Source organism: Trichechus manatus, unplaced genomic scaffold (genome assembly GCF_000243295.1).
Source record: "Trichechus manatus latirostris isolate Lorelei unplaced genomic scaffold, TriManLat1.0 scaffold00003, whole genome shotgun sequence".
NCBI classification, from domain to species: domain Eukaryota; kingdom Metazoa; phylum Chordata; class Mammalia; order Sirenia; family Trichechidae; genus Trichechus; species Trichechus manatus.
This window is the reverse complement of record NW_004443939.1, coordinates 14,103,247-14,124,838: the sequence shown is the minus strand read 5'-3', so window position 1 is coordinate 14,124,838 and position 21,592 is coordinate 14,103,247. Positions and strand designations below refer to the sequence as shown.

At 39.0% G+C, this 21,592-nt stretch overlaps 1 protein-coding gene across 1 annotated transcript in view; it reads right to left on the bottom strand.

Moving 5' to 3' along the window:
* Positions 1 to 20,407, bottom strand: part of IL12RB2 (interleukin 12 receptor subunit beta 2) — a 103,437-nt gene extending 83,030 nt beyond the window's left edge. The window contains exons 1-8 of the mRNA XM_023730397.1: positions 20,082 to 20,407; positions 19,345 to 19,394; positions 17,189 to 17,300; positions 14,878 to 15,165; positions 7,778 to 7,892; positions 6,646 to 6,830; positions 5,242 to 5,384; positions 3,803 to 3,953 (exon numbers count right to left, since the gene is read on the bottom strand). Coding sequence (XP_023586165.1) covers positions 3,803 to 3,953; positions 5,242 to 5,384; positions 6,646 to 6,830; positions 7,778 to 7,892; positions 14,878 to 15,165; positions 17,189 to 17,264 — 958 coding nt within the window. The 5' untranslated portion in view covers positions 17,265 to 17,300; positions 19,345 to 19,394; positions 20,082 to 20,407. The remainder of the gene's footprint in view (positions 1 to 3,802; positions 3,954 to 5,241; positions 5,385 to 6,645; positions 6,831 to 7,777; positions 7,893 to 14,877; positions 15,166 to 17,188; positions 17,301 to 19,344; positions 19,395 to 20,081) is intronic.
* Positions 20,408 to 21,592: the final 1,185 nt, after the last annotated feature.

Here is a 21,592-nt window from a genome sequence, read left to right as displayed (position 1 = left end):
CTTGTGGTATTTCTATTATAGCAGCACTAGATGACTAAGACAAGTGTCTTCAGTTACCAAAAATCATTAGTGGCTCCTAGAAAATGAATGCAACTTAATCATGAGGCTAGTTTACTTGTACACAAGTCTCACAAAAAAGCATTTAGATTTTCTCACATTAATACTTGAGAAGCTATGGGTAATAAAGCAATGGATCATACGTCAGTAATTTTTCCTCAGAGCCAAATTTATACAAATTATGAAAAGGTCTATGCTATATCACTAATTGAGTGCTTTTGACTATGAAGTCAGATGCCTATTTCTTGTGTCTCCAAAGACCTTTTAATATTGGCATAAAGTTTATGTATGCATTTTTGCTTCAATAAAATATTTGATTACACTTCAATAAAATTGCTTGCCCAATAATTAGCAAAAAGAAAAGTATATCAGACTGAAAAATATAGTTGATATTTTCCATAGCTATAGACAGTCAGGTGATGCTCATCTGAACAATGGGTATCAAAAGCTTAAAGAGGTACTTAAAGTTTAAACCATTTGCCTTTCAAGTCGACTTGACTCATGGCCCATGTGGGTCAGAGGAGAACTGTGCTCCATAGCGTTTTCAGTGGCTGATTTTTTCGAAGTAGATCATTAGGACTTTCTTTTGAGGAGTCTCTGGGTGCCCTCGAACGTCCAAGCTTTTGGTTAGCAGCCATTTGCACCAGCCAGGGACTCCTTGAAGAAGTACAGTGCTGTAATATTTGGAGGAGAGAGGACTGCTGGGTGTCAAATTTTATTCTAAAATCTTGTCTCCAGAGTTTACTTTCTTTCACGCTTTTAGTATGACTTATAGAGCCACATTAACTTTCATAGAATTAAAAAAGTAAAATGTATCAAGGTTTAACTCTTAAGGAATGAGAGTAATTACTCATCATAGCTTTGCAGAATAGGACAGCATTGGTGAGATGTAAGAGTAATAGGGATAAGAATTGGAATGGAGACATAAGATTATAACCAACCTGATTTGTAGCAAACAGGCATAAGACTTAGCTATTGTTAAAAATTTGCTAGCTATATAAACATATCTCCTTGGACAGTTTCAGTACTTAAGATAATGTAAAAATTAATTTGTTAATTAATATATTTTTGATTTAGCACCAGTAATTTAGAAATTCTATTCCAAGGAAATTATTACAGGCAAATGTTAAACCAAAACCTAGCTCTACAAAGATCCCCCGAAAAAATTAAACACACAAATACTCAACAAATATGAAAAGTAGTGAACTTGGTATAGTAATACAATGGAAAGTAAGATAGCCCTTAAAATATATCTTCCTAATGCCATCACTTCTCTTTACTCATTTAAATTCCGTAGTCCATCAATAAAATCACTTATTTGCTTACATTTCCTCTTTTTACCATTCTCAACCTAGCCAAATTACAAATTACAAACTTGCTTAAACTCAGTTGTCAGCCTAATTCATGTCTGCACCTAAGAAGATGCTGGAGAAAAAATACACATAACCATGATGTTAAAGGCATGATCAAAAATCTCAAGTGGACACGCAATGCTGCCTGACAATTTAGCCATAATTGTCTATTGTATTCAATACCCTACTCTTCCAGCAAAGCCTTCTCCTTTTCCCTTGAAGATCCTTTATCCCTGGTACTTATGATTTTGCCTCATATTTATGGAAAAAATAGAAGCAATCAGAAAGAAGTTTCCACATTGTCCTAATCCCAAATAGACCAAGATACCACATTTGTACCTGGCCCTCTGCCTTCTTTCCTGCCACTGTAGATGCCTTGTTCCTCATCCTATCAAAGGCCAACCTCTTCATTTGTGCTCTAGCTCCATCTCCACTTGCCTCATCAAGTAACTTCCTTCTTTAATATGCTCATCTTAAGCATACAAACTTGAGAATCTCAAGGTATTAAAAACAAAACCTTCTTCTGACCCTGTATCCTCTTCCCTTCTCCAGCTATCTCACCATTTCTCTGCTCTCCTTCAAAGCAAAATTCATTAAAGAGTTACCTATAGATGTCTCCTCTCCCTTCCCTCACCTGCTTCTCAGCCCATTCCAAATAAGCTTCTGTCTCATTTCTCCAGTGAGACCCTTCCGGTCATTGTCTTTATGGCCTATATGCAGCAAACTTCATGAATTCCTTCTCTATTACTTGACACTCAGCAACATCAAACACATTTGACGACTGCTGCTTAAACACTCTTCTCTCGGCTTCTGTGACACCACACTTTTCCAGTTTTCATTCTACCTCACTAGTTGTTCCTTCACAGTCTCCTCTGCCAGCCCTCTCCTCTTCAGCCCAGTCTCTAAAGGCAGTGGAGCTTTAGGAGTCCCTTGTATACATTCTCTCTAGGATATCACGTTTAGTCCATTATATTAAGCACACCATCTCTATGCCGATGATTCCCAAAACTGTATTTCCAATTCAAATCCTCCCTAGAACACTAAACATGTATATCGAACTACATACTTGATAGTTCCATCAAGATATCCAATAGGCATTTCAATAAGACCTAAGCAGAATTCTTATTTCTTTCCCCCTTTCCTTAGGCAAATGTACCTCAGGAAAAGTTATCACTATATATCCAGCTGCTCAAGTCAAAGATCTAGGAGCTATCATTTGTCTTCTCTTTCTCTAAACTGCCACATCATATCCGTTGGTAAGTTCTGTTACTCTACCCCAAATACATTCCAAATCCCATTAATTTCTCTCCATCTCTACTACTACCATTTTAGCCCAAGCCACCATTATCCCTTTCCTGAAAACTACAATGGCCTCTTAAACAGTCTTCCTGCTTTTACTCTTGCCCCAACCTCCCACAATCTATTCTCCACCTAGCAATTTGAGTAAGCTTTTATAGAATAAAGTCAAATGAAAACTCACCAATAACTCCCTATTGCACTTAGGAAAAAAATCCAACTCCTTCCTCTGGCTTTTAAACATTTTATGATCTCACCCCTCCCTGTTTTCAGCTTTTATGTCATCTGTTCCTCTCAGACCTCCGTATCATTGGCATTTTCTGCATTCAAATTCAGCTTTCATGTTACCTCTTCAGAGAACTCTTCCTTGATCTCCCAATAAAGGATAGCCACTCCATTGCTATAACATCATCTTATTTTAATTTTCTAAGTAACACAGCTATCTGATATTGTACTTTTTTTGTTTGTTTGATTGATTTAATTTTTCTTTCCCAACTGGAATGTAACAGCTATGAAGTCAAGGGTTTTATCTATTTTTCTTATATCTCCATTACTTAATATCTTGGTTGGGGTATCCCACATGATTGTAATCAAATATTTACAGGAATGAATGAGATTATATATTTGTGGTCTCTAGTGATAAATTGAAGAGACTATATGAAATAATGTAAAGTAAAACAAATAGCACAAAATGAACACTGATTTCTATGTAAAAAATAATGCCTCATTAATGATAAGACTGGAAGTATTGGTGTCATGGAAAGAGCTGGAGTTAGATAAGTCCTAGATTCATCACTTTCCATCTGTTTTACCTCAGGCAAGTGTCTTAAGCTACTCAATTTCTTTACTTGGAAAATGACAATAACTCTACCATTCTCACAAAATCACTGTGGGTGACAAATTTTTGTTATTCCATAAAATCGATTATCATTTATGTTATACTTGATAATCGAAATAGCAAAAACCATTGCACAAACTAGTATTTTTAGTCATCCCTAACTTTAGCTATAAAAATTCATAAATTCTCCTTCCAAAACTTTTTTGCTTTCTCTCTCTTCCTCTTTTTCCCCCGTCCTCTTTTTTTTTTGGACACATACCTTCTTCTGGTGTTTGTGTCCTCAATGATTCACTCCAATCACTCCAAATTCCTTTATGAAGATGTAGCTTAGAGGCAATCTGAAATTCATATTCTGTATATGGTTTCAGATCAAGCAAATCATGTTTTCCTTTGGCATTTGTAACATTAACCTTAAATCAAACAAGATTTTAAAAGTTGCATATTAATATTAAATTGATTTAAAGAATCTTAACATAAAGGGAAGAGGCTAGACCAGATGGCCATTTTAAATTTTTTTTTTCAAATCTATTATTCAATGAGAAAAAATTTCAATGATTGGGTTTCTAAATACACATGATGCTAATCTGAAATAATAACATCTCATTAAAAAAAAAAAAAAGACACAAAAAACTCCTGGACTAAGAACCCAACTACATGGATTCTAAGAGGCATCCTGAAACTGGCTGAACCATGAGTAAAGACTGAAAACTACTGTTCTCAAAAACCTTGAAGAATCTACACTTGAGATTACCTTTTATTAGGTTACAACTAGTGTGTAATAAATGTTGTAACACAGACATAGAACTGGCTTCAAAAAGAAAACTTTAATTAGTTACATCTCTCTTGAGTATCAGCTATATATGGAACTGATCCCTTATTATTATTGTAAGTCATCGTATTTTACAAAAATACTGGAAAAATTATAATCCTATACTTTATATTATAAAAAAATCGATGCCTAATAGTGTGTCAAATTGTGGTGCTTTAGCTTTGCAATATACTCTCTCCTTACTTATTGACATGGTTAGTTTCCAAAGACGAAGTTGTTATGCAAGATTGATGCTACGTGAAAATGGAGGAATACCACATGAGATCTCAAAATGGAAGATGACTACATCATTACATAACTGCCAAACCACTGAGAATCATGGCCCAGTCAAGCTGGCATATAATCTTGACCATCAAAGCTAGCATTACTCTTGCCTCACACCTTGGAGTTTGTTACTGCCAGATGTATGTCGTTAGTGCACAAAATAGTTGGATAGTAGATTTTTCACTGTTGTCATAAATGCAAAATGTCAGCGAATGAGATAGTCGATTTGTGATGCGACAGTGTAGTCTATTCCATATAAGCCTCTACAGATATTCTCTAATATTTCTGTTTCCTATATGTCAAAAAATTGCTAAAAAGTAATAATGGGGGGATATAGTAACAGGGAAAAATGAATCCTATACTAGAAATAAATGATAGAAAATTAATGTTGGTTTACAGAAGCATGTGGCTTAAAGATTTCAGAATTAGTAATCAAAATTCAAGATATTTCTTAATAAATGGCAGTGTAGTTGACTTTCTGATATATCTCAAGTATGTATTTTTGGGCAAAACATTCCTAAACTCCACATTTTGCTGGCAAGAAAAGACAGAGGTCTGTGTAGTAATGTTAAGGATGCCTTTCCATTTACTCTTAAGGCCATTACCATATTCCAGGACCCGCCATCAATGGACCGATATTTGAGTCGATTAAGGGGCACCATTCCCTCATCTCTCCAATGAAGGGTACATCTTCTCACGGAAGCATTTAGAAATTTGATTCTGATGTCCCACGGAGGAAGAGGCTTCACTAGCAACCAGGATAAAAAAGTGTAATTTAGGCTCCATGCTTGGAAATTGCCTTATGTATTAACATGAGGTATAAAGAGCTGAAAATGTTCATTTCTAAGCTGAACAACCACCAAATTTGGTAAAAATATATGAGAGAAATCCATGGCTTAAAAAAAAAAAAGAAAAAATTTGATTCATTTCTAAATCATTAAAACAATTTCCCTTAATCCACCCTAATTTTTACCAAATAAAACGATACCAACATTCCTGATGGTGTCCACTCCACTTAATTCAATGACTCAAAGAAAACCAGTGTTCCAAACCCAAGGGATTCCAAGGGATAAAAGAAGGCACAGTCTGCTGGTGATTGCTCCCAGGAGGAGAAGAAATATTGATAGGAAAACTCATAGGAAAGGGTCAGAGAAACAAAGAAGCAGAAGAAAAGACTAAGGGGAAAAGAAGATGGCTTAGAGATGAATCATCTATGGAAAGAGATGGACAGAAGGGTGGGGGAAGTGTAGTAGGAAAGTGTATAGAAAATGCCTCTGTTTAGACTCATATAGTTACCAGTTTGTATGCAAAAAAGTGCTATGAGAAGAGAGAAGATAGACACATTGTATGAGGCTGGAATTTCAGGTATGCTAGAAGCTCATTCCTACCTGGGATGGTCAGAACTCAGGGATGCCTGTGGTTGGCCTCTGATGTAACTGGGCCCATTTTATTTGCTCAGAAATGTGCCAGAGCTGGTTCACTCCAGCCCTCAAGCTGGTAAAAAGGGTGGAGGTAACTATTTCCATAGAAAGTTGCATTTGTACCTTGATACATTTTATTTATAATTTGCATCTGGCTACTCTAGCCCAGTAGGCCAACGTGTAGCCATCTCAGAACAGTAGAAGTATCCATGGGGTAAAAAGATACTTCCACCAAGAAGGGCTTATACTGAGCTTCTTGAATGACCTCATGGTCAGATGGCATCGTTGGGTAGTTGGTGTCCTCATGAAGTTGGTGCCTTCATGCCTTGAAGCCAGGAGTTCTCATTTCTCTAACAGAGAGAATAATGTTTAATATCCTATGTCATACAGCCATCTCTGAATAGTTCTAGGTTAGTGCACTCTTTTATTTGCATTAAAGTAACTTCTTCCCTTTGCGTATGCTCATTGGTCACTTTCATCAACCACTGTCTCCAGTGAAACAACCACATACAGAAGATTTGACTATATGAAGAAAAAAAATTCCATGTGCCAATGAATGACATCTATCAAGAGTGAAATAAAATGTACCTATGTCCAAGAATGTGAATATGGATGGAAATGAAGAAGAACTTCCAAGCCTATTGATAGCAGTAACCATGGCTGTATAACTGGATTCAGGTGATTCAGGCTTTAGGTTTATTCCAAGATCCAAATGATCACAATAATGATCTGTACATTGCTTCTGCCAAGTTAAATTTTTTGGTCCATTTAACCTTTAAATAAAAGATAATTATGTTAGGAAGATACTTTATGTGATACTTTCTCCTTTAAATACAAAAGAACCAAGTGTTCAAATATTTAAAATTCTAGACTGTTTTTTTAAGGTCAGTGTTATTACCAGGGGAAACATCATGGGAACATTTGTATTCTATGGCCGTAAATATGACCATATCCCCCTTCTCTATTTTTTTGGTAGAACTTAGATTTTCTTTTTTTTTTTTTTATGTTCACATAGACAAATAACTTTCCTGAATATACAGCCTGAATTCCCTGGTGGCCATATTGGCTCCTGAGGGCAATTCCAATCATTATCCAAAGGATCCCTGGCTATCTTGGCATCAATTGCACAAAACAGCCAGCTCTTGGCAAAGAAATGGCTAGACTGGGATCTTGGCCCCCCCTCCTTTCCCCCCTCTCCTGTTCACTCAGGCTTGGGGCCACCTACTAGAAGCCAGCTGGATCTTTGGATGAGACCATGGAGTCAACGTTTCAGATCTTTTCTTCTTGTAGACTTGCAAGTCAGGAAAAGGTGCTTTAAAAAGGGATGCCTTCAAGGCTTACAGAAAGCTACCACATGAAAGAGTCTATTTATATATCACGACCCCAAGAGTTTGCGAATGCAAAAGAGGGAAGTGATATTATGCAGTCAGTTTAACCCTACTAGACCAGGGAAGAACTCCCAAAACTTGGGCTTTGGATGCTGTTAAGATCACCCTCAGTTAGAACTCAGACTGAGAATTTTTTCCAACACATCAGGTATCACGCTTCAGGTGAATGAACCAGTTTTAACTGACAAACACTAGATTCTTGTAAAGGATCTAATTGTCTAGGGGTGTCTGTTGCTTTTTTTCTTTAGTAAAAATAGAACTGTTGGGTATTTTTAAAGGTCATCTAAGAGAAGTCCTACAAAAGAGCTGCAAAAATACAGCCTCTCACTCACTGTAAAGTATAGGCAGTATATAGGTGGGTGTCTCTTCCTCTGTCCCATGTGCAGGCCACAGTCCCATGTTCTCCCTTCTGTATGCAAGATACATTTTGAGGCTGTTCTGGAACAACTTTAAAAAGAAAGAGAGCATATTTTAAATATCACATTAAAAAAACAAACAAACAAAACTCGTTGTCATTGAGTTGATTCCGACTCACAGCAATCCTATAGGACAGAGTAGAACTGTCCCATAGGGTTTCCAAGGAGCACCTGGTGGATTTGAACTGCCGAGCTTTTGGTTAGCAGCCAAAGCTCTTAACCACTATGCCACCAGGGTTTCCAAATATCACATAAGTGATATTTAAATCACATTGTTATGTATTTGCCTAACAAAATGACACTTCCTACCAACTCAGCTCTTCCTCCACCCGCTATCCCCCACATCCAGATGAGCGGGAGGCATTACAGAGTTCATCCAGTTAAAATTTACCTTCAAGGCATGCATTCTTTCTAATAACAGTAATAATAGTAGTGAATACGGATCAAACGCTAAGTATATGCCAAGGCCTATGCTAAGTGTTTTACGTGTGTTTTTCTCAATTAAAGATCATTGCAGCCTTATGAAGCAGTGTAATGGTTAATGTTATGCGTCAGCTTGGCTAGGCCATGATTCCCAGTATTGTGTAACTGTCCTTCATTTCGTGATCTCATGTAATTGTCCTCCATTTTGTGGTATTGTGTAATTATCCTCCATTTTATGTGTTGTAAATCCTAAACTTCTATGTGCTAATGAGGCAGGATTAGTGTGGAGTGTATCTTGAGTCACACCCTTACTAAGGGCGTGACTCAAGTCACAGCCTTACTCAAGTCACACCCTCACTCAAATCTCTGCCTTACTTAAGTCACCGCCTTACTCAAGTATCTGATGTAAGGGGAGTTTCCTCAAGGGTGTGACCTGCATCCAATGCATACATGGACACTCTGGAAAAGTTTGTTCTCACTCTGGATCTGGCATCCAGTTCATCATCATCTGACTTCCAGTTCTTAGGACTTGAGCCAGCAGCCTGTCATCTGACCTGCCAATTTGAGTTTGTCAGCTCCTGTACCCACACGAATCAGGAGAAACCTCAGCCTGATGCTTGACCCAAGGATTTGGAACTTGCCAGTTTCCACAACAAGCCATTTCCTTGAGATAAATCTTTGTCTATGTATATATGTAGCTATCTATCTATCTATCTATCTATCTATATGCATGCATGCTTCACTGGTTCTGCTTCTCTAGAGAACTCAGCCTAAGACAGGTAAATACTATTATTAACCTCATTTTATCAACAAGCAAACTGAGACATAGAGTGATTAAGTAGCTTTCCCAAGATCACAAAGCTATGAAGTGGAAGAGTCAGACGTGGCTCACTGGAGTCCAAGCCTTCAACCACTACATGCTTCTGTTCTGCCTAACAGGTGAACATGCTTAGTTACCTCAGGTGACAGTGAGTTAACTTTTTTAGAGTGAAGCCTATTCAAATATCAAAACCAGTTGCCATCAAGTTGACTCAGACTCATGGCAACCCCATGTGTGTCAGAGTAGAACTATGCTCCATAGGGTTTTTAGTGGCTGATTTTTTGGAAGTCAATCAGCAGGCATTTCTTCCAAGTAGCTTCTGTATGGACTCCACCCGGCAACCTGTCAGTCAGCATCCGAGCATGTTAACTGTTTGCACCACCCAGGGACTCCATTCAGATATTGTTGTTGTTGTTAGGTGCCATTGAGTCAATTTTGACTTATACTGATCCCATGTGACAGAGTAGAATTGCCCCATAGGGTTTTCTGGGCTGTAATCTTTATGGAAGGAGATTGCCAGGTCTTTTGAAGGCAATGCTCTGTTATTGTTGAGATTTCAGGCTGCTCTTGAGAAGCCTGAAGCCATTCTGATTCTTCAACCATTATAAATGGTCTGTTTTTCTCTTCAAAAGATTGTAGACTCTTCTCCTTGTCCCCAGTATTCTGAATTTTCACAAAGATGTACTAAATGAGGGTCTGTTTTCATCTATTCTTATGAGTTCTCAGAGGGTTCACACATTCTGCAAACTTTTGGCTTTCAGTTTGGGAAAAATTTTCTTAAATTATTTCTCTGATGATTCCCTCTCTCCTATATTTCTTTGTAAAAACTTCCATTATTCATGAGTTGGACCTTCCTCTAATTTTATCTTTTATCTCCTATATTTTTAAACTCTTGGTCTTTTTGTTCTACTATCTGGGAAATGTCCTCAGTTTACACTTCAGCCCTCCCATTGAGTTTCTAATTTCTGCTTATCATCTTTCTCATTTGTGGGCATGTTTTTTATTCTCTTAATGTTCCCTTTTTTATAGCATTCTATTCTTGTTTGGAATCGGCTCAACAGCAATGGGTTTGGTTTTTTGGCATATTCTTCTTCTGTATGCAATATTTTCTCTTAATTCTCTATTAAAGATAGTTTTTTTTTTTCTTAACACTTTCTTCTCCCTGAATACTTTTTATTTTCTCCACTTTGCTTACTTGCTTTATTCCATGTGCTTTTTTTTTGGTTTACCTCTTTCACGTCAGGCAGTTTCCTCAGAATCTTGTTTTTTCACTCATCTGTAGGAGAGTCCCTGAGTGACACAAACAGTTAACACGCTTTGCTGCTAACCTAAAGGTTGGAGGTTCAAGTCCACCAGAGGCACCTTGGAAGAAAGGCCTGGTGCTTTAGCCTGAAAAATCAGCCATTGAATACCCTACGAAGCACAGTGCTACTTTGACACACATGCGAGCACCATGAATGAACTCGGCGGCAACTTGTATACGAATGGGGCACTAAATTACAGACTGCAGCTCAGCCTGTGTGTTGATGGGGGCGGGGGGCATTTGCTAACTCTGGGTTTCATCCCATGGTGATCTGGCTAGGTATTTTGGGGAATTCCTATTGTCAATATTTTTAGATATTTCCTCTTGGCCCGATTGGATTTCTTAGAAAAGGATTTTCTAATTTTCTGGTACAGGGCTGGCTGCCAGCATTTTTGGAGCTGAATGCAGGAAGAGAGCTCTATGTAAGTATTCCTTTAATACTGCTGGTTTTCAGTATGCTATCGCCAACTAGGGGACTTAAAAACCCAAAAACCAAACCCACTACTGCCCAGTCGATTCTAATTCATAGTGACCCTATAGGACAGAGTAGAACTGTCCCATAGGGTTTCCAAGGAGCACCTGGTGGATTCGAACTACTGGCCTTTTGGTTAGCAACTGAACTCTTAACCACTACGCCACCAGAGTTCCCCCAGAAGTACATGGTGCCACCAATTTCTGAGTCTTTCTAGGATGAGGGCTTCTGCCTTAAATTATTTCATTTTGACTTTTCTCACTGTCAGCTGTAGGCTAAGTCAGTTACTACTGGTCCACCTGCTTTCTAGCTTCCAAAATTTTGTTGACATGTCCTCTTCCTCCCATTCTTTTTGTCCTTGAGGGTTTACACCACTTGAAATTTTTGTAATTTTGACCTTATTTCAGGGGGAATGAACGTAAACATATCTGTCACACCCGCCATTTTTACCCTAAAACCTTCAAAGTGTCTCCTGATGAGCAAATGTGATATAAAGTGCCTCGCACTTTTATATAATGAAGAAGAGTTCTCAACCCCTCCCTATTCCTAAAGGTTTCGTTTTAGAAAATGGCAAGATTCACCCACAAATCAAGTCGACTTTCTCAACGTGAGTTCCCTGGACCACAAAATCAAGGTGTCTCCTTGACACGGACTTGGTTTTGGCAGAGCCTGTCTGTCCCAGGGGAAACCAGACATAATTCTCCTCAATGTAGTTAATGTCAAGGAAAGAACAGCAATCAAAGGCTTTGAAAGGTCAAAATAGCTTACAATATAATAAATTGTTATAAGTATTATGGTTGTTATTGTTTTTAAAAGTCCTATTTACTAAGGGAAATAGAAAAAAACTCAGAAAAATAGTTATCAGAAATATTCAGTCAAAGCATATATTAAAAACCACCAAGGAAGAATTAATTTATTGCCTTGATTATCTAAATGGTTTGTGGATCAATCTTATGAGGTTAAGCTAGAGCACTGTGTCTAATTATTCCACAGTTTGGATGAGGTCTACGTGGCAGAGCAGCCCAGGCCTGGGAAGGGGCCAGGAAGAAAAGGCTAAAAGGCGGCCTGCCTATTTCCAGTTCTGAAAAACCAGCCAGCTATATGATAGGCCCTCTCAGGACATAGGACAGCACTCTGGACTACCACTTATCACAGAAAAGAAAATGGACTATTTTCTCCCTCACTAGACGGATTGAGCATATTACCTTGGGGGAAACCAAAATTCATTGTCTTTCTTGGAATGACTGGCTATATTCAGAAAAAGGTGTCACTTCCAGTCAGTCCTTCACCTCAAAGGTTTAAACTTGCTCAAAGAGTAGTCATTCGATTGTGTGGTTACCACTTGTTCTTGTTGCACAAGCAACGTTCTGGCAGCACCACCCAACTGGGCTGCACCAGGACAGATAAGCATCACCATCTCCCTAGACCTTTGGATCCTGCAAATTGTCATAAATGCGTTCATGTGCCCTGGATGGAAAAGTAAAAATTGCAACGGGGATGGCAGTATTCCGATGTAACTTAAAATAGATATGAAACAGAACGAAATGGCTAAGTACATCTGCACGGGAACTGATCACCAAGGCTGTTGTTGGTCTACTCAAAAAGAAGTAAATGCCAGCAGCACTGCGGGCAACTGGAACTGATATGACAGAGCTGAGAATGCCTTATACAAACATGCAGTATTGATCTGGTAAGACAGTGAATTACCTGATTGAAATATTCAACTGTTCTGAGGGCAAGGGAAGTAAGGACCAATGGTGTGATTTTTGTTTTTTAATTTCATTTTGTAGATAACCAATGCTTGTGCTTTCTTTTAAGGAAACATGTGCAGGTAGCCAGCATGCTGCACACATGAAGGAAAGAGTAAAATTGAATGAAATTGCAATCCTAGCTCTCATTATCAAAGTGCCTCCTGTATGTCTGGCTGTAGATTTAGCACTTTGCATATAATGTGTCATCTAATCACTGTTGCTTTTAGGTGCCATAGAGTCGGTTCCCTCATTGTGACCCTATGTACAACAGAACAAATTATTGCCCAGTCTTGCTCGTCCTCACAGTTGTTGCTATGTTTGAGCCCATTGTTAAAGCTGTTGTGTCCATCCATCTCTTTGAAGGTCTTCCTCTTTTTTGCTGACCCTCTACTTTACTAAGTGTGATGTCCTTCTCCAGGGACTGGTCCTTCCTGATAACTCGTCCAAGGTATGTGAGACGAAGTCTCACCATCCTCATTTCTAAGGAGCATTCTGGTTGTACTTCTTCCAAGACAGATTTGTTCATTCTTCTGGCAGTCCATGGTATACTCAATATTCTTCACCAATACTATAAATTCAAATGCATCAATTCTTCGTCCATCTTCTTTACAACCATCTTATGCATTAGGTGTTCCTATCTTCATAACACAAATGGAGAAACCGAGGTTCAGAGAATGTAAGTTGTCTAAGCGTACACTGCTAGTGGCAGGGTTGGGATTCAAAGCCCAAGCTCCTTTTACTCATTACAGGCAGTCTAGGCTGATTGTGTATGATCTGTAAGTGGTGTGAACGGGAGGCCTGAGCTGGGAGAGGAGCACTGGATCTAGTTTATGCCACCTCTCACCCTTCTCATCCCCGCTGATTTGCTTGGCCATGGTTTTCTGCTCAGTGCTTCTGGTGGCCCTCTAGGAAAATTGCCTGGCACCAACCATATCCTTACAGGTCACAGAGAAGAGTATCCCATCTTTCCTGGAAAGCATCTCATTGAGCTCCATATCACTGCCTTCAGAGCAGAGACCCTGTCCTGGCGTGTTGGTCAGCCAGCCTGCAACTCTTTCTAGCAACTCTTCCTAGTCCCCTCATGCCTCTCCCTCCACTCTGAAGCTTCCTGGAACACTAGGCACAGGGCACCATGGGATCACTAAGGCTATGGCTGCTCACTGGTTTGCCTGGCTGGGCCTGTGAGGCTGGATGCCGCAGGCTGCAGGCTGCAAACTGCAGACATGTGTGATGCTGACTCATGCTGTGCACTGTGGCTCATGCTACAGATACCAGTTCTGATGTCTTAGTTCTTACTTCTCAGTAGCTGCCTGGAGGGACCCAAAGGGCAACACAGCAACATCAGGTTGTTGCCCCAGAGGGTGAACTTTGATCAGTGAGAGACAGATAAATTCTTCTCTTTTTCCCTTGTCATTGCATTTCCATATACTCTTTCTGGGGATGTCCCTAGTGACCAAGTAACCAGCTGTGTTTTCTGTCAAAATTGTGGCCAGCTAGTAACTTAACCACCCTGTATTTGCTTTCTCTCCTCTCCTGGCTCACTTCCTCACTTTTGCCTCCCATGAATATACGCCTCCCTCCCCCCACAAAGTGTTAGCATGTCAGTTTTGTCTCAGGCAGTTTTCTAGAGAACCTTGAAAAAGATCTTAAGTATGATGATGTTGTTGTTAGGTGCCACCAAGTTGGTTTCAATAGCTCTCCTTTAACCTCTGCTAAGTATGATAACCAGTGGTCAGGGGTGATTGTGGTTGGATGGGAATGAGAACTAATGAAAAAAAATATTTTAAACATGATTTGTACTTTTTATGTTGCCTTATTTATTGATTTATGAGAACTGCTTTTTTGTGCATTAAGTTAGAGAAGGGGAGAGGTGTTCAGCCTTGGGTAGCCAGCCTGGGTTGCATAAGTAGAAAGAGACATCTCGTTATTTTTGAGATTGTACCTTTGAACAAAATTTCATGTCAAGAAGCATGAAGACTGAGCTGTAGAAGTTCCAATTTCCTGCCATTAGCGTCCAAGGAAAACAGGTAAATGGTCTTAACGGCTGAAAACAAACAAACAAATGAGCCCCCACTTCTATCGATTTCTGGACTTCTTACACTGAGGTCCTCCTGTGTTGCTATCAACATAAAATATTCCCATGTGACAGAAGAAGAAAGAAAATTGTTCTCTATTTGGGTTTCTGTTTAACGCATCTCAAGTACCAAAAGTACAGCAGTTTTTAAGAGTTCAGAATGGAATGCTCACCGCCAACGGAGATCTCTGCCCCACATATTCGAATCTCGTCACTACTGCTGCAGGCCAGTTTGCAGACAAACACGGTTGTGCCAAGGGGAAGGTCTGTGACTTGAGAGCTGAGGGTCAGGCCTTGCTGAAAATGGATTTTTCTGTAGAACTTGTAGAGGATTAACTTGTTAGAACTAGAATAGCCTGAGCAGCCTTGTTTGGGCTTCAAAGAGCATGAAATATTGACGGCTGATCCAAGTGATATTACATGGGAAGGCTTCACGGTTACTCCTCCTCTCTTGCACACATCTGCAATAAGATACAAATGCAATACTCAGTAGGCACATAAGAAACCTATTTCAGAATGGAGGGTTTGTGTAATTCCCAAAGGCAGGGTAAAATGAACCCCATCACATCATGGACATATAATCCATACTGCTCTGGCTGCATTGGTGATGCATAAGGAGACTAGAAGGCAACCATATTAAAGTCTAACTGTATTTGAATTAAAATATGCATCTTTCTCAAAATGGTAATATTATAACCAGTACTGTAGTAAGAAAGTGGTGAGAAAATAGGGTTGGGAAAACACGCAGGAACACAATTCCAGGAACAACTAGCCTCTGTTATATGCAAATCATCCACCAGATTCCAAAGAGGGCTTCTCAGAAGATATCGTATTTGTTTTTATCACCATTTATAATTTATAATGCTTGCTTTAATACTCATAACAACAACAACAAAAAGTTCTAAAAGGATATCGGAAAATTTAGGGGCAGATTTGGGAATAGTTCCTTCTCTTTCTATATGTTATGGATTGAATTATGACCCCCCAAAATGTGTGTCGACTTGGCTAGGCCATGATTCCCAGTCTCGTGTGATTGTCCACCATTTTGTCATCTGATGTAATTATCCTACATGTTATAAATCCTACCTCTGTGATGTTAATGAGGTAGGATTAGAGGCAGTTATGTTAATGAGGCAGGACTCAATCTACAAGATTAGGTTGTGTCTTAAATCAATCTCTTTTGAGATGTAAAAGAGAGAAGTGAGCAAGAGACAGGGGAAAGTAGAGCCAGGAGAATAGTGCGTCCTTTGGACCTGGGGTCCTTGTGCTGAGAAGCTCCTAGTCTGGGGGAAGATTGATGACGAGGACCTTCCTCCAGAGCTGACAGAGAGAGAAAGCCTTCCCCTGGAGCTGATGCCCTGAATGCGGACCTCTAACCTACTAGACTGTGAGAGAATGAATTTGTCTTTCTTAAAGCCATCCACTTGTGGTACTTCTGTTATAGCAGCACTAGATAACTGAGACACTATATTAGTAGTATAAAGTATGTGTAATCTGCAAGATATAGCAAACAGAAAATATTTGGGGCTCTGGTGTGTTTGTAGTTGTCATCAAAGATGGAAATTAGGTCTTATGTTATATTCTGGTAAGGCCTTCCAAAGGTAAGGCCCTGGGGTGGATGAACCATTACCCCATATAACTAATATGAGATTACATGAATGTATTCCTCTTTTTAAAAAAAGTTCTCCATACTATTGCCCATATTCCAGATACCACATTAAATTCTCGTTTGGAAGAGAGATTGTTCCTACTCCCCAGAAGCTTTCATATTAACAAATGTGACAACTGCTGGGAAATTAACAGTTGCTTGTGGTATTCAGTAATTGTTGACAACAAGAACTTCAGAATTATAGATTCACCCGGCATTTTCAGTTGCAATATAAAGTCTCCACTGAATATCTTTTTTGGGTAATTGTAAGGTTGCTTGGATCCATAATCAGAAATTGGTAAAAAGTTATTGAAATCAACTAAAGGACACAATGAAAATCATTTTAAATAAAAAGTTCTTATTTTTATTTTCAGACTGAGTCTTTCAGTCTCTTATTTTACTTATATGTTTGTTTTCTGCTTCTTTGATCTGTTTCCTCTTCTTAAAGGGCCAGAAAGTCAAAAACAAGCTCCCAATAAAAAGTAAAGAAAATGCTAGCTATTATTGTTTTTTTTTAGAATAGCTGAATGCATCCATGAGCACCCCTTTGTTAAAATGCACTATAAAGTAAAACATGCATATATGATGCCTAGCTGGGTTACTTAGCCACTTTCTTAAGAGGAAATGATACGATAGAACTCTTACATTAATAATTAGTATAAATTAAAAAAAATACGTTCAGCTATAGACATAGCACCAAACTTAACCACTTAAATGACAGAAGATTGACTAAAAAAGACCATCTACCAGAACCTTTACCAGAAATGCATATTATATCTGTAACTGAGAATCTAAATCTCCAGTCCTTTCACGATTAGCTTACAGAAATATCTTACCTATTTTTGCTTTAATCAACAGCCACATGGTTATACAAATAAATGCCAGTGAGCATCCTCTAACAGTATATGCCATGAACAGTCAGCTTTGGAATGCACTTCTGTATTCTTCCTTGTAAAAGAGACAAATTCATTCATGTAAAATACAGTTAGAAAATACTAAAACCAAAATTGTTCAGAATAGTTAAAATGTCATTTTATGCTTCCGCATTGCTAAGATTTTGTTATTTTAAAAAATAAAGTACACGTTTAAAAGTACTACATTGAAAATCTTGGCTACCCTCCCCGGCAAGTTATGAGTCCTGGGGTCAGCAAAGGATGAGAGGAGAAGCATGGGCTTCGGAGTCCTTTAGACCCAGGTTTAAATATTTTGTGACCTGGGGCAAGTTACTTAACCTTTCTGAGCTTCAGTCCCTTCATTAAGAAAATAGGAAGAATGAAACTTATCTTTCAGAGTTTTAGATGTAAAAAAGTCAGATATATAAAAGCATAGTGCTTGATACTCAATAATATTAGTTCACAAACCACCCCCTTATTCAGCATTCAGTGGTATTATGATCCAAATACAGACAAGTTCCTCTTGCAGGTAAAACCAAACCCAAACCCACTATAGCTGAGTCGATTCTGACTCATAGTGACCCTATAGGACAGAGTAGAACTGCCCCATAGGGTTTCCAAGCCTGTAAATCTTTATGGCAGCAGACTGCCACATCTTTCTCCTGCAGAGTAGCTGATGGGTTCGAACCGCTAACCTTTGGTTACCAGGAGAGCGCTTTAGCCACTGTACCACCAGGGCTCCTCTTGCAGGTAAGGCCCTCTTTTGATACCTGTCATCTACAGTCAATTGAAATGTCGGTACAATTCTTTCTTTCATTCACTCCCTCATTTATTCATCCAAACACTTGTCATTTACCTACTTTATGCCAAACACTATGCTAACCGAAGGGTTTGCAAAGAATAATGAAAAAGATGTGGTTCCTTTCCTTGGGGACCTCAAAGTCTAACCTGGGAAACAAATATCAATAACTATAATGCAATGTGGTGTGTGATATTCCTGTAATAAAGGAACACAGAGCTATTAGAGGACCAAAGAGGCAGCAACTGATTCTTGGTGAGGTGAGGCAGTAAGGTGGGAGGAAAGATAGTCGCAGAACATTATAAAGAAAAATAAATGACATTCATATTTGGTTGGAAGGATGTCTAGTTAGAAAAATGGGAGAAAACTTTCAAAATGTGCTGTCTACTAGACAGCCCTAACTGAAGTTTTCCGTATTTCATTAACTAAGGGAACTATGAGAGTCATTAAAAATATTCTTGGCTTTCAAACATTTGGTTTTGATGTGTTAGACTGGAGAGACATCCTCCCACTGTAGAACTCTGAAGCTAAAGGTAGTGATTCAAATGGTTTAAATAGTCTGAAGGTTTCTTCATACTTCTGCAAGAGATGTTAGCACAATTTCAATTGTTTCATCAAATGGACCATCACATATGCAACGGTTACACTCTGTTCCCAAAGAAATGTGTGCAGTATTACACTGTGGTTGCTAACTGTCCCAAGGCTGCCACAAAAGTGTCAAAACAAAATGAATTCGATTTCATATTTAGTGTTAAAATAATCATTATGCCACACAAAACTTTTCTTCTAAAGAGGGCTGCATCATCATTGCCAAACAATAATGTTAAGTTCCAAAAGGACTGAGAATTCTGATCTAATCATGTGCTTCTGGAAATAACAGTAGACAAAAATGACTCAAATCCCCTCCCCCTCTCCCGGAACTAAGTAAAAAAATCGATCTCTGGAAGTAAGAAAAGAATTTCCAAGAGTTCGAAAAGAAATATTTGGGTTTTCCATAGAAGCTCAATTTTATTTGTATATTTTCTTATTTACTTTAATGAGTATTTTCATCTTGAGAGGTTCAGAAAATACAAGCTGGTGATTTCTGATCTGTTCCAATTTAAACCTCAGGAATGGCTCTACTAGTTATTAGCAAATGCTCTAATTCCTATTGAAAGTGGTCCCAAAATCCATAAATTAGTCTGGGAAGTTATGTGATGTCAGACCACTGGGAATTAGCCAATGCAAATGTTTACCTCTTAGCCCTATACTTAGAAATGTGCCAGAATGTATAGGAGATCCTCAGGAAAATTTTACTTACTCATTCAACATTGACGGCCACCTTTCATGTTCCAGGTATTACGTTAGGTGCTAGAGATACAACAGATGTGTTCACTGGAGTTCTAAGAAAGTGTCCACTTGCCCCTTTGACTCGTCTACCTTTAGCCTGGTCGTGACTCAAGGTAGCCCCAAATAATATCAGCATTTTCTCAATAGTCTTTCCTGGCTCCCTCTCTCCCTGTCCTGACTTTCCAATTTTTAAATGCCAAGGATGACCCTGGCATGCTCAAGACATTGTTTTTTATTTCTACTCTCTCTCTAGGGAGTCTCATGTGGTCTCCTGGCTCTAGATACCATCTTTATGCTAAAGACTCTCAAATGCACATCTTCAACTCTGTTCTGTCTCAGTGACTGAATCTCTTATCTCCTCAGTTGTTCAAAAACTTAAAACTCACCACTGATTCTATCTTCTTTCTTATCCCCCACAAGCAAACCAACACTAAGTCCTGTCAATTTTACCTCCAAAAGTTATCACAGATCAATCTACTTCTATCCAGTGTACTATCCTCAACCTAGTCCAAACCATTGTTCTCTCTCCTCTAGACCACTCTAATCGTCACTCACTATGTCTCTCCAATGCTACCCTTGTCTCTTTGTTTTTCACATAGCCAACTATCTTTTAAAAATATGAATCAGATCATGTTACCCCCAACCGCCACCATTTAAAACCCTTCAACGGGTCCCCATTGCAGTTAGAGTAAAACCCAAAGTCCTTACCACACACCATCGCTCAGGCACTGCGTGACCTCACCTCTCCCCATTTTGCCAACATCATCAGCTCTACTTGTTTTGCCTTTCTCACTATGCTCCATTCACACTGGCTTTCAGACTGTTCCTCAACAAGACAAGCCCTTTGCTGCCTGGGGGACTCAGCACTTTTCGTTTCCTTTGCTAGAACCCTCTTCCCCTGGTTTTGTGTGGTTGGCTTATTTATATCCTTCAAGCCTCAGATCATATGTCATTTCCTTAGAGAGCCCCTCCCTGACCACCCATCAAAATGGTCATACCCCGTTACTTTCTGCTTATCACCATATTTATTGCCTTCATGGTACAATCTGTAACTACCTTGTTTACCTGATTCCTTGTTTGTCATCTATCCTATATACTAGAATATAAACCACAGTGAAAGCAGGAACATTGTCTTACTCACTGCTGTTTACCAGCACTTAGCACTGGGAAAAAGTAAGTACTGGATAAATGTCTATTAAAAAAAAAAGGAAAAGGAATGAGAGGAATATGAGCTATAGAAAATACCCTATAAACATCTTTGGACAGGCAGAATAATGGCCCCCACAGATGTCCATGCCTTAATTCCCAGAACCTGTGAATATGTTACCTTACATGGCGAAACGGACTTTTGCAGATGGGATTAAAATTAAGGATCTTGAGATGGGGGTATTATCCTGGATTATCTGGGTGGTCCCAATCTAAGCACATGAATCCATAAAAGTGGAAGAAGAAGGCAGAAGAATGAGTCAGGGAGATGTCATGTAAGATGAATATGACCTCCCACTGCTGCCTTTCAAGATAAGATGAAGGGGCCCTTAAGAAGCTGGGGATGGTCCTCAACTTACAGATAACATAAAATCTGTTTCTTGTGGGTCATGGTTAAAATGTTTGAGAAGCTTCGATCTAAACCAAAATCTGATGGTTTCCCTCCCTCGAAGCTATAATGTCCAAGGTCCTGACATACAATGGTCTTTGTGAGCTAATTCCTGTCTTTACCACCAGCCACATCCATCGCCACTGTCTGCTGAAACCCTACTGTCTAGTAATGCTGAGCTGCTTATAGTTTCCCTGCATACCCTATGCCAATTTATGCTTCTGTGTCTTTGCTCATGCTAATCTCTTTACCTTGGCACTATTCTTAGACTGGCTAAATTTTACTGACAGTCTAAACTCAGTTCAGACAACTTTCATTCAGTCATTCATTCAACAAATTTGCATTAAGCACCTATTGTGTGCCAGGGACCACCACCCATAGCCAGTTTGTCATACTGTGGTGGCTTGTGTGTTGCTGTAATGCTGGAAGCTATACCACTGTTATTTCAAATACTAGCAGGGTCACCCATGGTAGACAGGTTTCAGTGGGGCTTAAAGACTAAGACAGACTAGGAAGAAAGGCCTAGTGATCCACTTCCAAAAATTAACTGATCAAAACCCTATGGATCACAACAGAATATTGTCTAATATAGTGCTAGAAGATGAGTCTCCATGTCGGAAGTCAC